The sequence below is a fragment of the Eubalaena glacialis genome, chromosome 15, assembly GCF_028564815.1.
Source record: "Eubalaena glacialis isolate mEubGla1 chromosome 15, mEubGla1.1.hap2.+ XY, whole genome shotgun sequence".
Lineage (NCBI taxonomy): Eukaryota > Metazoa > Chordata > Mammalia > Artiodactyla > Balaenidae > Eubalaena > Eubalaena glacialis.
This window is the reverse complement of record NC_083730.1, coordinates 87,446,822-87,463,658: the sequence shown is the minus strand read 5'-3', so window position 1 is coordinate 87,463,658 and position 16,837 is coordinate 87,446,822. Positions and strand designations below refer to the sequence as shown.

The 16,837-nt window shown below is 43.5% G+C and overlaps 1 protein-coding gene across 1 annotated transcript in view; it reads right to left on the bottom strand.

The window, feature by feature from the left end:
• The window catches only part of DNAH10 (dynein axonemal heavy chain 10), a 157,018-nt gene that overhangs the window by 112,207 nt on the left and 27,974 nt on the right, over positions 1-16,837 (bottom strand). Inside the window, exons 9-16 of the mRNA XM_061170347.1 lie at positions 14,258-14,448; positions 12,938-13,136; positions 9,654-9,848; positions 6,920-7,090; positions 5,285-5,461; positions 4,344-4,469; positions 3,274-3,446; positions 2,523-2,674 (exon numbers count right to left, since the gene is read on the bottom strand). Coding sequence (XP_061026330.1) covers positions 2,523-2,674; positions 3,274-3,446; positions 4,344-4,469; positions 5,285-5,461; positions 6,920-7,090; positions 9,654-9,848; positions 12,938-13,136; positions 14,258-14,448 — 1,384 coding nt within the window. The remainder of the gene's footprint in view (positions 1-2,522; positions 2,675-3,273; positions 3,447-4,343; positions 4,470-5,284; positions 5,462-6,919; positions 7,091-9,653; positions 9,849-12,937; positions 13,137-14,257; positions 14,449-16,837) is intronic.

Sequence of the window (16,837 nt, the reverse complement as noted above, 5' to 3'; positions counted from 1 at the left end):
ATGATCCATAAAAGGAAAAATTGATAAATTGGACTTCATCAAAATAGCTCTGCAAAAGATGCTATTAGGAGAATGAAAAGACAAGCTACAGAGTGGGAGAAAGTATTTCCAAACCACATATCCAATAAAGGACTAGTATCTACAATATATAAAGAACTCTCAAAGCTCAACAATAAAAAAGCAAGTGATATAATTAGAAAATGGGCAAAAGAACAAAAAAAGACATTACACCAAAGAGGATATATAAAGGTAAACAAACACATGAGAAGAGGATATATAAAGGCAAACAAACACATCATTAGCCATTACAGAAAAATGCAAATCAAAACCACAACGAGCTATCATTACACAGCTATCAGATGGCTAAATTTTTTTTTTTTAAACATCTTTATTGGAGTATAATTGCTTTACAATGGTGTGTTAGTTTCTGCTTTATAACAAAGTGAATCAGTTATACATATACATATGTTCCCATATCTCTTCTAAATTTTTAAAAATAGTGACAATACCAAAGGCTGGCCAAGATCTAGAGACAGTGAAATGTATATTGCTGGTGAGAATGTAAAATGGTACAGCCACTCTGGACAACACTATGACATTAAAAAAAAAAAAAAGACTAAACAAACAACTAATGAATATAACAAAAAAGAAGCAGACTCAGAGATATAGAGAACAACCTAGTAGTTACCAGAGGGATAGGGAAATGGGGAGGGGCAATATAGGTAGGGGATTAAGAGGTACCAACTATTATGTACAAAATAAGCTACAAAGATATATTCTACAACACAGGGAATACAGCCAATATTTTATAATAACTATAAATGGAGTATAACATTTAAAAATTGTGAATCACTATACTGTACACTATACTGTATACATAACTTATATAACATTGTACATCAACTATTCTTCAGTTTTTTTAATAAAAAAAAAAAAGACTAAACACACAAGTACCATACCACCCTGGGCATTTATCCCAGAGAAATGAAGACTCATGTTCACATAAAACCCTGTACCCAAGTGATTCTATAGCACAAATGTATATTCATAATAGTCAAACCTGGAAACAACCTAAATATTCTCTAGGATATCTAGGTGAATGGTGAAACAAACATTGATACCGTACTGTTTTTTATTCACTGATAAAAAGGAACAAACTGTTCAAACAGGCAAGAACTTGGATAAATCTCCAGAGAATTGTGCTGGGTGAGAAAAGCCAACACCAAAAGGGTCACATAATATTTTATGTAACACTCTTAAAATGACAAAATTATAGAAACAGAAAACAGATTAGTGGCTGCCAGGGGCTCAGTAGAGGATGGGGGTAGGAGGGAAGTGGGTGTGACTTTAAGAGGGCGACATGAGGAATCACTGTGGTGTGGAAATGTTCTGTGTCTTGACTATATCGATGTAAAAATTTGGGCTGTGGTTTGCACTACAGTTTTGCAGAAGTTGCCATTTGGGGAAAACCAGGCAAAGGGTACCCAAGATCTGTCTGTATTAATTCTTGCAACTGCATGTGACTCTGTAGTTATCTTGAAATTAAAATTTCAGTTTTAGGGCTTCCCTGGTGGCGCAGTGGTTAAGAATCCACCTGCTAATGCAAGGGACACGGGTTCGAGCACTGGCCCGGGAAGATCCCACATGCCGCGGAGCAACTAAGCCCGTGCGCCACATCTGCTGAGCCTGCACTCTAGAGCCCATGAGCGACAACTACTGAGTCCTCGTGCCACAACTACTGAGCCCGCATGCCACAACTACTGAAGCCCAGGCGCCTAGAGCCCGTGCTCCGCAACAAGAGAAGCCACCGCAATGAGAAGCCCGCGCACCGCAGCAAAGAGTAGCCCCTGCTCGCCGCAACTAGAGAAAGCCCGCGTGCAGCAACGAAGACCCAACGCAGCCAAAAATAAATAAATTTATTAAAAAAAAAAAAAAATTCCGTTTTAGAGGAAAACAGTAAAAGTCACTTTATGGGCTTCCCTGGTGGCGCAGTGGTTGAGAGTCTGCCTGCCAATGCAGGGGACACGGGTTCGAGCCCTGGTCTGGGAAGATCCCACATGCCGCGGAGCAACTGGGCCCGTGCGCCACAATTACTGAGCCTGCGCGTCTGGAGCCTGTGCTCCGCAACAAGAGAGGCCGTGACAGTGAGAGGCCCGCGCACCGCGATGAAGAGTGGCCCCCGCTTGCCACAACTAGAGAAAGCCCTTGCACAGAAACAAAGACCCAACACAGCCATAAATTAAAAAATTTAAAAAAAAAAAAAAAAGTCACTTTATTTTTGGAGGAGAAAGCTTTGGGTCAGTCGAATGTCAAAACAGCACCCCGTCCACCTCACCTTTACCCCCAACTAAAGCCTTGAGATGGATTCCATGTTCCACAAAGTGTACTTTACTGATGCTGAAAACGTATTTGTTAACCACATCTACGTACATAGAAAAATTATAATTCAACTAAGACAATCTAAAAGAATGATTTTTTACATCCCAAAGTCTAAAAGGCAATAGATAGATGAATTATATTACCTAGTGAGTTCCAGTTTAACCTCTTATATCCAGACCGAAACACTCTTACTAATTCCTGGGAATGGTCGTCAAGGAGGAGAGCCTCTGCCTCATTTAACGTTCCAATGAGCATGTGATAATGATCCAACATACGTTGTATCCCATCCGTGTACCTGCACATTACAGGAAAGTCACTGACGTGAGAAAAATACAATGGAGCTCATAAAAAGATTAATAACCTTACAGATAGGATACAAAAGACCATTAACCAGACTAAAAATTTTTAAAGAATGCCACTCTTTCCACTAACTTTCTTTTTTGGAAAATATTGGTTACTTTTCATTTAAAAATGTTACTTACAGGGAACTCTACTCAATACTCTGTAATGACCTACATGGGAAAAGAATCTAAAGAAGAGTGGATATATGTATATGTGGAAGTGATTCACTTTGCTGTACACCTGAAACTAACACAACATTGTAAATCAGCTATACCCCAGTAAAAATTAATTTAAAAAATGAAAAAGTGAAAATGTTATTTAGGTTAACATGAGATAGATTTATCGTTGTTATTTTTAGATGAATGAATAAACACATATTTTAAACATTTCTTAGTTTTTATTTCTAAGGTGGCAAATATTGGCAGTTATAAAATCCACAAAAATGAAAGCTTTGGCATGGGTAGGGGGCGCATTTTCAATAATTTTGAAGAGTGCAAAGGGGTCCCAAGACAAAAAATGTTTACTGTTGATTTAAGAGAAGAATCTTTTTACCTAAGAAATTTGTCTTCCTGGAGGGCAACATTCCTTGCTAATTCGGGGACAGGGAACCCCAGCTGTTCCAAGTACTTTGCTTCGTTAATAATCTCCCTGAGAGCAGGTGAAAAGTTGATTGCAAAACCAGCCCCCCTGTCAGAGTTGGGGGCGTCATCACCAGCAGGAGAAGTCTATGGGAGAGACGGTGTTTTTATAAAACATCGTAGGAAGGGCAGTCCAAGAAGCAATTGGATCAACGCAACCCAAGTTAAACGTGAATTTGAGAAAGATCAATGGAGGGTCCTTGCTGCCCTGACAGACTGGGGAGCTGGCCGGAACTAGCTAGAATTCATATTTTGTTTGGTGAACAGAGTTTTTAAAGAATTCGATTTAGTCGCCCACGTTCGAAAATTGGGCAACTGAATGTAAAAATCCAGAAATCTGGTTTCCCTGGAAAAATTGGAAAAGCTGATGATAAATGGCAAAGAACAGACTGAAGCTGGGTAGCAGCTGCCCCTCTGGAATAGGACACGAGCTGTCCAGTTCCTGACAAACCCTACCTGGCCTCTTCACTCCTTTTAGTACCGAAGACCGAAAACCGCCAGGCCCAGGTCTTCCCTTGAACCTCCTAGCTAGTGTTTATTTACTGAGCAATTGCTATGTGCCGGACCCTGTGCTAAAGATGCGGATGAATCATGGGAAGTGACATTTTTCTGTAGGTTAAAAATGATCAACTGTCAGCTGTTTCATATACGGTTCAACTAATATTTTGCGTGTTTCTGATGGTCTAATCCAACTCATTTTACAAACTGGGTCACTGGAGCTCAGAGTTAAGCCACTTGCCCAAGGAGTCAGGAGGGCTGCCTAACCCCAGTGTGTTCCCTGACGGTGACATTTTGCTTCCTCCATCTATTCCCTTTCTGCCTCTCTTCTTCTCCCGGGTCATCCTCTGCCCTTCTGTGCCTTTGATTTTGGAAATAACCTCTCAACTTCACGAGAGTCAACACATCACATCTCAAGGAAATAGTAGCCACCATCACCTTACGTGGCCGCCCCGGAATCTAGGACGCGGATTTGGAAAGACACACCTTAGTGAGCAGACTCTTCTCCATGAGAGTCGGCAGCACCTGTTCTGTCGTCTCTTTCCACTGCTCATACTTTTTATCTTCGTAGTCTTTCATTGTCCTACCCACTTCCAGATATTTTTGCTTTACCTACCAAAGAAGTCAGGCAATGGTCATTTTGTCCTTGAAAATAACATTTTTTTTCCTCTCTTTTTTAAAAAAAAAAATTATCAGTTAACACATTTTGCAAAAGGAAGCAGGCAGATTTGCACAAACGTTGGAGGGTTTGTCTGCCATGGTAGGGCTTGAAATCTAGGCTGATTAACTGGGCTCACAAACCTCAGCCTGTGGGTTTGGTGCAGCCCAGGAGCTAAGAATGAAGGAACTCAAAAAGAACAACAGTGCTTCATGACACGTGACAACCAGACGAAATTCAAATTTCAGCGTCCATAGTGATGTCTTATTGGAACGCAGTCACACCTGTTCATTTACGTGGTATCGATGGTCACTTTCTTGCTACAAAGGCAGAGTTGAGTAGTTGCAACAGGGGCCATCCGACCCTCAAATGCCTAGAATACTTACGCTCTGGACCATTAAAGAAAAGGTTTCCCACCCCCTGTGATATAACAGACAAAAATGCATGGGCGGGGGAGGGAGAGTATTATCAGAAAGTTGCTGGTCACCCTCTGGAGAGGCTGAAGATCAAGGTCAGGGGGAAGTCATGTGACTGCCACCTGGAAGATGTCATAGGTAGGTATGGAGATGTGGTCCCCAGGGACCACAGAAAAGACCTTCTAAATTGCAGACATGGATTTGAAATTGAGCTGCTTCTCACGCAGGCAACTCTGCGTAGCCCACTCCATGCCGGCAGCTGCTGGACTGAAGGATCAGGGCCCAGGGAGGCTGCCCATCTAGAATTGAACCGCGAAATACAAAAGGGGACATTCCCAGCAAAAGCAACATACTTCTCTTCCTCCATCACTGTCCAAGATCCCCTCTGCTTCTTGAAATCTGAGGATGGTGTGCTTAATCCGGAAGAACAGGGACCGTTCCCAGTAGATTGCACCTGCTACGGGTGGGTGATTCTTATACAGAGGTGGGTTGTCAAGGTTCTGAACAAAGATTTTGTTAACGGTGTCAATCTGCAAGCAATCAAATGTATTCCGTAAGTGATAAGCATCAGTCTGTGAGCCAAGAAAAGATTTAACTTGAGATTTGTATCTTTAAAGAAATGAACATGGAACGTCAAGAAATAGTCTAAGGTACAGAATAGGGCTTTAACTACTTATTATTTACTACGTTTTCCTATACTCTGTAGGAATTTTTTTGTTTGGTTTAAAACATGCAATGATCCAAACTGCCTTATACTTACAGACTGTGTACGATCATTTGACCAACCTGTTGGAAATTCTGAAATCTGTTCTAGACATGATCGGTGGCCAGGCCTGCATTGTGTGTGTGTGCATGTGCCACTGAGGTTTTATAATTATTTATCATGTAATATTTTTTAAATTGTGGTACGATATGCATGACATAAAATTTACCATCCTAACCATTTCTCAGTGTACATTTCAGTGGAATTAACTACATTCATGCTGTTGTGCATCCATCTCCACAACTTCTTTCATCTTGTAAAACTGAAACTCCGGGTACACATTAAACACAGTAACTCCCCACTTCTCCCTCCCTCAGCCCCTAGGAACAACCTTTCTACTTTCTGTCTCTATGACTTTGCTCTAGGTACCTCATATAAGTAGAATCATAGAGTATTTGTCTTTTTATGACTGGCTTATTTCAATTAACACAAAGCCCTCAAGGTTCATCCATGTTGTAGCATATGGCAGAATTTCCTTCCTTTTTAAAGCTGGATAATATTCCATTGTGTGGATAGACCACATTTTGTTTATCCATTCATCTATCAATGGACCCTTGGGTGATTTCCAGCTTTTTGCCGTTGTGAATAGTGCTGCTACGAACATCGATGTTCAAATATCTCTTCGAGACTCTGCTTTCAATTCTTTTGGGTATATACGCAAAATGGGATTGCTGGATCATATGGTCTGGGCTTGCATTTTAAAATAAGTATTTCACACTCTTATGTGAGTAATTAGGTGTCAGAGGCAAAACAATACCTGTCCCATTAATGGTCCTGATCCATTCCTGACAAAGAGGAATTAGGTAGCAGATGGAGTTAAGGTTGCCAGTCAGCTGACCTTAAAATAAGGAGACTATCCTGGATTATCTGGGTGGGTCCAACGTGTAACAAGGGTCCTTACAACAGGAATGTGTATATGAACACACCCTTGACCTTCACACATGGGTAGCTATGACTACTACACTGTCCTTACTGTGATGATTATTATGACTAACTCACTCAGGGTCCATCACAATGTGAGGCATACAATATTGTACTTCATAAATTCTTACTGAATTTCTCCACTAAACAAACAAACCCACTTCGTTTTGGTTATACGACAGGCTTCTTTGGGAAAATTACAGTTTCTCTGAATTTAGATGAGCAAGACAACGGTGTGATCCAATTGTTTACATTTTGCCAAGTGTATTTTTACTGCTACAGCAGCCATAGATTTTTCAGTTACCTCTTTACAGTACTGTGCAAGAATATCATTAAATTTCATCATCATTTGTCGATTAATGGCCTCCCGTGAACGAATATGCTTAAATTTTAAAAGCATGTCAAATGCTGCTTCAGCTGATCGAAGTGTCTTAAAAGATTCGTCAATAAAATTTTTTGCTTCTTTCTCAATAACCTGCCAAAAAAAAAAAAAAAGCCCAGAAAAAACCCTTATGACCCTGTAATTACCCCGCAAAAATAACAAAATGGCAAGAAAGGAGCAAAAAACCAAATCAGTGCCTTGAGAAGGACTTCCATTGTGCTTTGGTGGAAGCTGAGATCCAGTTAAAAATGGCAGACTGGGGACTTCCCTGGTGGTCCAGTGGGTGAGACTCTGTGCTCCCAATGCAGGGGGCCCAGGTTCGATCCCTGGTCAGGGAACTGGATCCCGCACGCATGCCACAGCCAGGAGTTTGCATGCCGCAACTAAGGGTTCACGTGCCACAACTAAGAAGCATGCGTGCCGCAACTAAGAAGTCCGCGTGCCGCAGTGAAGATCCCCCATGCCGCAACTAAGACCCAGCGCAACCTAAATAAATAAATATTAAAAGAAAAAAATGGCAGACCGGCTGCACTGGTTTTCTGCTCTCTCTCCTCCACTAGTTCAAAATGATAGAAAAGGAAAACTTTAAAGTATTAACTCATATAGACAAAGAAATGGGAGAGGAGATAGTTCAGGAATTTTTGGAAGGAGAGTAACTAACTTTATAGAAGGCAGGGAATTACTACCTAACGCTGGCAATGGGTGGGGGAGGCGGGGGGCACCTATTTGTCCCATGGAAACCTCTGCGAGGCTGAGCATTCGAGGGCACCAGGCACCAGGAAGCGGAGGGGCAAACAGAGGATCCCTTCTCCACCCCACACAGCCAGGCCACTCAGTACACATACTCTATATATCTCCATCCCCAGGCCACTCTATGCAGAATGGAAGGTTAATTCTAGAAAAATTAAACCAGAGCGACATCAGACTTCTAATAACACTGGAAACTAGAAACCAATAAAGAACATCTTCAAGTTTCTGAAGAAAAGTTATTTTCTACCTTGAATTCTATACCTACTATTTCAGAATTCACACATGCAATACTCAAAAAAAAATGCATGTCCCATGAAACCTTTCTCAGGAAGCTACTAAAAAATGTGCTCCAGCAAAACAAAGGAGCAAACAAGGAAAGAGGAAGCTGTGAGCTCTAGAAAGTAGGATCCAACACAGATGAGAGAAGATAGGAAGTCCTAGGGCAACTGCTTCGCAACAGGTGTGAGAAGCAAATAATCTAGACTGGAGCAGGAAGACAGCAAGCTCTGGAAGGACGGTCTCTGGAAAAATAATAGCACGGATATGTCTCAGCAGATGGAACCCACTATTGATAGGTGTGTGAAAAAGATGTTAGGGCAGCTGGAAAAATTAACAGTGTATATGTAACTAACCAAGCAAATGCAAATAAAAGCAATGATTAACTCCAGGAAAAATGAAGGGTTGGACAAGAAAGGTTGTATGGTGGGACTTCCCTGGTGGCGCAGTGGTGAAGAATCCACCTGCCAATGCAGGGGACGTGGGTTTGATCCCTGGTCCGGGAAGATCCCACATGCCACAGAGCAACTAAGCCCGTGTGCCACAACTACTGAGGCCCATGCACTTGAGCCTGTGCTCCGCAACAGGAGAAGCCACTGCAATGAGAAAAGCCTGCGTACCACAACGAAGAGGAGCCCCCACTCGCCGCAACGAGAGAAAGCCCGCGTGCAGCAACGAAGACTCGAAAATAAAATAAAATTAAGTAAATAAAATAAAAATAAATTTTAAAATATAAATAAATAAATAAGCAAGCTGCCTGTCAGGGCTGACTGTGCTGTTTCTGCACGTAGCCCCCTCCTCTGTCTATAAAAGCTCTTTGCCCACTGACCCTCAGTCGGGGGGAGTCAGCCTTTGGACAGGAGTCCACCCCCACCCCTGGTTGCCGGCAGCCAAAATAAAGCAAACTTTCCTTTCCACCAACCTTGCCTCTTTATTGGCTTTTGAGCAGTGAGCGGGGGATCCCACTTTCAGTTACAATATGAAAGATGCTCTGGGGTTATCAAAACACTTACTTAAAGCATAAAATGGGGATGCTCCTGCTGGTGCTCCACACAGGAGGCTGAAAAGGTGAGCGTGGTGGGCCATCCTGCCCATGCCGTATGCAGTGAGGTCGTATTCTCTCTGACCGGCCCTGACTCGCCCACACCTAGGGCCACAAGCTCTTATACCACCTCCCCACCTCCTCTCCTTCCCTAGCTCAGATCCACCTACGCTGCAGCCAGAAAAACCCTCTTCGGTATAAGTCTGATGACATCACTGCCTTGGTGAACAACCTCCAATGGCTCCCTACTGCTTACTAAATTAAGTCCCATTCTTCACCCCGGCCGCTCTACATCCTCTCCAGTTATACACCCAACCCACCTTGGTAGCCATTCTAGGGTGTCTAGCTCGCTTCAAACTTATTCCACCTGGAGAGTAGGGGTGGGGACAGAGGACACTGAGAAATGTTCATTTTTACCTTATGCTCTTCTGCATTGTTTCCATTTTTCACCAAAAAGCAGGTATCCCTTTTTATGATTAAAAAAAACAAAAACAAAAACCCTAAACATAACTAAATAACCCAACAGATTTAACATGGAGAAAACATGGTATCCACTTCCAAAATCGAATCGAAGGATGTGTTACTTGCCAGGACTTCGATCTTGAAGTCGTCCATCACGTATTTCCAGTACTGGGAGCACTTGATGCTGAAGGGGTCAAAGGTCAGGCTTTCCATGGGGGTGACCAGGCTGTCCACCCTGCACAGCACATCGTCAATGCGCTTGGGATCCCCAGTCACTGCTTTTAGCTCTGAACCAAATATGTTGTAGAATTCCTCCAGGACCTGTCCGATCAAACAAAACATGAGGAGGTGACCACTTGGTTTTCTCATGATTGCTCTAACGACCAACAGGTTGCATATCTAGGTTTACCTGCGGGCAAGAATCTGGTCACACAGATAACCTCCTCCCTTTGGAGTACCAAAGCCTAATCCCTTTGGTACTATGCCCACTGCACAAGGGACCCGTTCCAGATGCCCTGACACAGCTTACAAAGTCTGCATGCTCAGGCCCCTACCTACTCCTTCCATGTCCTCCCATACTGCTCTCCCCCTGCCGCCTCGCAGCCACCCCGGGCCTCTTTCAGTCCCACGTTCCTTTCTGTCTCAGGGCCTTTGCACCTGCAGTGTGAAATGCCAGGTACCTACTACTCATTATTAAATATGCCTTCATCAAGTCCGACCCTTTAGAACAGGCCAGGCCCCTGTGCACACTTCCACAGCCCCCTCTAGTCTTCTTTCCTAGCACTCACCTCAGCTGTAGCTATGCATCTGTGCGATTATTGTCTACCATGTGTCTCTGCTACTGGACTGTAAGCTCCATGAGCCATAGACTATGTACAGACGGGGCTGGCTTCATAGGTGTGGGACCCGGGCAGGCGCACAGGGCCCCAGGCTCCAGAGGGTCCCGTGCTGGTTTTAAGGCTCTGCTATTGCCATCTTGAAATTCTCAATCATTTTATCTCTGAACTTGTGTTTTGTAAATGAAGTCTCGGGGGACAATTGGGCACACGTGTGAGCAGAGGCGATAAGCGAAGTCTGCGTGTGTGCTGTTCACAACACCCCACTGACACGCAGCGTGTGAGGTCCCATGAGCAGAGAATCCCGGTGGAGCCACGATGCACGAGAGTTCAGGGAGACTCAGCGCCAGTACCAGTCAGCGTGTGGCAGCTATGGTGAGTAAAGGAGGACACCAACAGCTCAGAGAGGCCACCTTCTCCTTTCAGAACAGAGCTCGCTTCCAACGCAGAAAGAAAGGCTAAGAAACATACCCGACCGAGGAACCCTACCTACCATATTGCTTCTCACCCCTGTGCTTCACCGTATCGGCCAACTATTCACGCTGAAAATGACGACACAGAAGGAATGATGGAGATAGGAAAACCCACAACTCCTTTTCCTCTCAGCCTTCCTTCCCCATCAGTGAGCTGAAGCAGAGAACGCTGGTAGAAATGCACACATCAAGAAGTGAAATGAAACCAGCCGAGTTAGTCACGTGAAGCGTTTACATCTGCACTTAAGAGCTGCGAAATAGGGGCTTCCCTGGTGGCGCAGTGGTTAAGAATCCGCCTGCCAGTGGGTTCGAGCCCTTGTCCGGGAAGATCCCACATGCCGCGGAGCAACTAAGCCCGTGCGCCACAACTACTGAGCCTGCGCTCTAGAGCCCTCGAGCCACAACTACTGAAGCCCGCATGCCTGGAGCCCGTGCTCCGCAACAAGAGAAGCCACTGCAATGAGAAGCCCGCGCACAACGAAGACACAACGCAGCCAAACAGAAATAAGTAAATAAATTTATTTTAAAAAAAGAAAGAGCTGCAAAATACAAACTGTGTCATTTCAGTGATTCCACACACCAGACAAATGCCCTTCTCTTTGCATGTTAAGCTGACACTGCACAATATAAAGAACCGTAAAGTTCATGCAAATAATTTAAATGTTTAATTTTCTTTTACTTTCTTTTCTTTACTTTGCTACAGTCGTAAAAAACCAACAAACAAGGCCATGCCAAGGTGAGACATGTCAGAAGGAAAAGGTTTTATATTTTAAGACTTTTAACAGCATTTTTTTCCTGTTTATTGAATAAGGAGTCAACATTTCTGTTTGCACTGGGCACTGCGGTCACACAGCCGGCCCTGGTCTTTGCTCATCATCATTTCTCTAGCAGCAAGGACAAGTGCCTGGCACGTTGTGAGTGCTTTATAAATATTTAGAGAATAAATGAATGGATGGACCTTCATGAGACAAGGGCTGGCTAATTCAACCCATCAGCCACTAAGCCTTGTGTACATTCATTCAAAAGAGAGTGGGCTCAGATAAACAGGAAGCACCGGCAGATAGATGGGTAGTCACTGTGGCGATGGCAGGGATGACGTGGCTTCAGGGGAGAGAAGGTCTCAGACTGCCTTTGAGGAATTCCAACATTTAATGGAAAGACAGAGGGGGAAGATTTTGCAAAAGACACTGAGAAGGCGTGACCAGAGTCAAAAGAAAACCAAGACATGGAAGCAACCTAAATGTCCATCGACAGAGGAATGGATAAAGAAGATGTGGTACATATATATACAATGGAATACTACTCAGCCCTAAAAAAGAATGAAATTTTGCCATTTGCAGCCACATGGATGGACTTGGAGGGTATTCTGCTAAATGAAATCAGACAGAGAAAGACAAATACTACATGATAATCATTTACATGTAGAACCTAAAAAATACAACAAACTAGTGACTACATAACAAAAAAGAAACAGACTCACAGAGAACAAACTAGCTGTTACTAGAGGCGGGGAGTCAGAGGTACAAACTGTTAGGTTTAAAATAAGTTACAAGGATATATTGTACAACATGGGGAATATAGCCAATGTTTCATAATTATAAATGGAGTATAACCTTTAAAAACTGTGAATCACTATACTGTACACCTGTAACTTATACAACGTTGTACATCAACTATATTTCAATTTTTTTTTTTAATTAAAAGATAAAGAAAACCAAGGGAATTCCCTGGCAGTCCAGTGGTTTGGACTCGGCACTTTCACTGCTGTGGGCCCAGGTTCAATCCCTTGTCGGAGAACTAAGACCCTGCAAGCCTCGCAATGCAGCCAGAAAAGAAAAGAAAAGAAAAGGAAACCAAAAGCAGGGGGAGAAGGAGGGCTGTCACAAAACTCAAGGGAGAGCTGCAAAGGTCAGGTGTGCTCTGGGACATTCCGGTACATTCTGTCTGCTCTGCAGGCTTTTCTCCCGGCCAGACCCTCTCTGCCTCCCACCTGACACGGAGAGGCCCACTGTCAAAAGCCAAACTGCCTTCCATCGGGCAAATCCCAGCTCTAACCACCTTTGCATGCATTGAAGAGAACGCCCCCAAGCGCCCCCCTCACCTGCAGGACGTCGTAGAGATCCTGGCAGATGGTGGCCATGTAATCTGTTCTCTCAAACAGCCGTTTCCGATCAAACTCCCACCGAGCTTCTCTCCCTGAAGCCTCGATCTTGGCCCGGATGTCGAAATAGGCCTTTTTCCACATGTTGAGGGTGTTCCTGGCCTCCAAGGTTTTGTGTTGCGCACTCGCTCGGTTTTCTCTGGGAAGCAAAGAGATGCTGTGATGGGCACGAGGGTCTGAGACGTAGGGGATCTGAGCCACGCTCCCCGCTCCCCGGGGGAAGCAGGCTTCTAAGGGGGCAATTCTAAGCAAGGAGCGGAGCCTCTCTGATGTCATGGTCTCACTGCAGAAACCTTCCTGGGTGAGCTGCTGTTCTGATGAAACCGGCAGGGATGTGATTGGTGGGGTTGCGGGCAGGATTCCAAGCCGCGGCCCAGGCTGACCTTTGATGCAGCTGCCCCAACCTGCAATGTGCAAAGCCTGGTAAGCTTTCTGTTTGAGCTGGAAGGGGAGCAGGTGGCCTTGGGTCCTAAGTCAGAAGCAACAGCGGAGTAAAATGATGATGCTGAGATTTTGGTACCTATTTCACTTATATAGATTGTTTTTTAAGAGAGTTAAAAAAAAAAAAAGGGAATTCCCTGGCGGTCCAGTGGTCAGGACTCCATGCTTCCACTGTAGGGGGCACGGGTTCGTTCGCTGGTTGGGGAACTAAGATCCTGCATGTCGAGCAGCCCGGCCAGAAAAAAAAAGAAAGTAAAAAAATTATCTGTGTCTCCTTCCACATTTGATCCTCAGAGGCTGTTCCAGCTGAGGGGGTCTGGGGTCCAGGAGTAAGGTTCCCTTGGACGATCCGCCTCGGTCTCTCCAAGGATAACCAAGGAAGACGGTCCTGAGTAATCCACACCGTGGAGTATTATTTGGCCATAAAAAGGAATGAAACACCGATGCAAACTACACCACGAATGAACCTTGAAAACATGATGCTGAGTGGGAGGAGCCAGTCATAAAAGACCCCGTGTTGTATGATTCCATGTGCATGAATGTTCAGAAGAGGCGAATCCACAGAGACAGAGAGTAGATCAGTGGTTGCCCAGAGCTGGGGGGTTGGGGAGGGTGGGAGTGAAGCTAAAGGGGACAAGATTTCTTTCTGGGATGAAGAAAATATTCTAAAATCATTGATGGCTATGGATGCACATCTCTGTGAATATACTAAAAGCATTAAATTGTACTTTTTAAACAGGTGACTTGTATGGTGTGTGAATTACGTTTCGCTAAAGCTGCTTAAGATCTTAAGAAAAACACAGTGCCTTTACTTCTTACCTGAACAAAGTCCGAAGATTCACCACTTTGCAGACTCTCTCCGCGATTTCCCAGGCGACGCGCTCCAGGAGCGGAATCATCCTCTCGTCTTTATTGTAGTGTCGGGAGATGATCCACACCATCCTCAGGGCACTCATCATGGAGGGGATTGTTTCCAAGACAACGTGAAAGCTAGATCCATGCGTTATGTTCTAACCGGAGAGGCACATGTAAAAGAGAGAGCAAAGCAAGCCACCTTCGCCTTGGGGCCAACAGCGTAAGAAAGCAAGAAGTGTGCAGGAAATTTCCCTCTTCTTTTTTTTTTTTTTTGTATTTAAAAGGTATTTTAATTAAATGTAAGTGTATTTCTGGATTTTAGTACTTTCAGGAAAAATGGGCATCTGTTTAAGGTCTCTCAACTTAAAAAAAATTTTTTTTGCATTCTTTTTCATATTCTTTTCCATTCTGGTTTATCACAGGATATTGAATATCGTTCCCTGTGCTATACAGTAGGACCTTGTTGTTTATCCATTCTGTATATATACAGCTTGCATCTGCTAATCCCAAACTCCCACTCTTACCCTCTCCCCCTTGGCAACCACCAGTCTGTTCTCTATGTCCCTGATTTTGTTTCTGTTTCATAGATAAGTTCATTTGTGTCATATTTCAGATTCCACATATAAGTGATATCATGTGGCATTTGTCTTTCTCTTTCTGATTTACTTCACTTAGTTTGATAATCTCTAGTTGCATCCATGTTGCTGCAAACGGCATTATTTCATTCCTTTTTACGGCTGAGTAGGACTCCACTGTGTATATGTACCACATCTTCTTTAGCCATTCATCTGTCGATGGACACTTTGGTTGTTTCCATGTCTTGGCTGTTGTGAATAGTGCTGCTATGAACATAGGGGTGCATGTATCTTTTTGAATTATAGTTTTGTCTGGATATATGCCCAGGAGTGGGATTGCTGGATCATATGGTAGCTCTATTTTTAGTTTTCTGAGGAACCTCCATACTGTTTTCCACAATGGCTGCACCAACTTACATTCCCACCAACAGTGTAGGACATTCTTGTTAATTTTAGAAAAGTCCTCATTATGGGAGAAAATGTTTAACAAACAAAAGAAGTTTGAAATAGGTCTGTAGGTGCTGACATGGAAAGATAAGATTTACAATTAAAGTTAATAAAGCAATTTGCAGACGTGTATATGAAGTGTGGTATGTGTATACATATTATATACATATATAATTATACTATATTTAGTGGCAAGAGTGCCACTGAATGAATCAAAGCTGGTCTTCTAGAGGTGACCTAGAGGTGCCAGTGTTTTCCAGGGTATGTGTCCCCCAGCAGGAAGGGACATGATTTTGACAGCACTCAAAACTTTTAAAAAATATAGGGACTTCCCTGGTGGCGCAGTGGTTAGGAATCCGCCTGCCAATGCAGGGGACGCGGGTTGAATCCCTGGTCCGGGAAGATCCCACATGCCTCGGAGCAACTGGGCCTGTGAGCCACAACTACTGAGCCTGCATACCACAACTACTGAAACCCACACGCCTAGAGCCCATGCTCCGCAACAAGAGAAGCCACCGTAATGAGAAGCAAAGAGTAGCCCCCGCTCACCGCAACTAGAGAAGACCTAATGCAGCCAAAAATAAAATTAATTATTAATTAATTTTTTTAAAAAACTTTTTAAATACCACAAACCATATCAAAAGTCAAGTGACACAAGAAAAAAATTTTTAAATAAATAAATATATATATATACTTATTTTACTGCGTATTAGAAACGACTGGTATATCAAACTCTTGACTGCACAGGTATGATTGTTTGAGGCTAAATTACACACACACACGTACAAATTTAAAGTCAACTTAAAGAGGAACTTCCCTGGTGGTCCAGTGGGTGAGAGTCCATGCTCCCAATGCAGGGGGCCCGGGTTCGATCCCCGGTCGGGGAAGTAGATCCTACATGCATGCCACTACTAAGAGTTCGCATGCCACAACTAAGACCTGGCACAGCCAAGATAAGTAAATAAATAAAATAGATATTAAAAAAAAGTCAACTTACAGAAAAGTAAGTTTCAGATGCACAAAGGGATGGCAAAAATTACAAAAGTGATGCATGAGTGATGTAAGCTTGACTCTCACTGATCTTTGCAAGCCACTCATTTTGCAGAGACGATAAATCAATCTCAGAGAAGGAAATGATGTTGCCACTAACATCAACTCCATGGCAGATTCCACTTGGACCTCAAGCCCTCAGATTTGATAACCTGTTGTACCACTTATACAGGACCATATAGATCCTTATCCATGGACCTCTCATACAGTTGTTGGACAGTTGCTTCCCCGACACTACTCTTGATGTGCTAAGTGCTTTGCAGTCATAAGTTCATTTGAACCTTCCAGCAACCATTTGAGGTAGGTTCTCTCATGATCCCAGTTTTCCAGAGAATGAAGCAGGCTCAGAGAGGTCACATATGCAGATGTGGGATACTCGGGACCTGGGCGTATACCTCTACAGCGTTTCACCACACACATATTAACCCCTCAGCAACACAAACAAGACTTTTACTGGTCTCATTATTGGGAC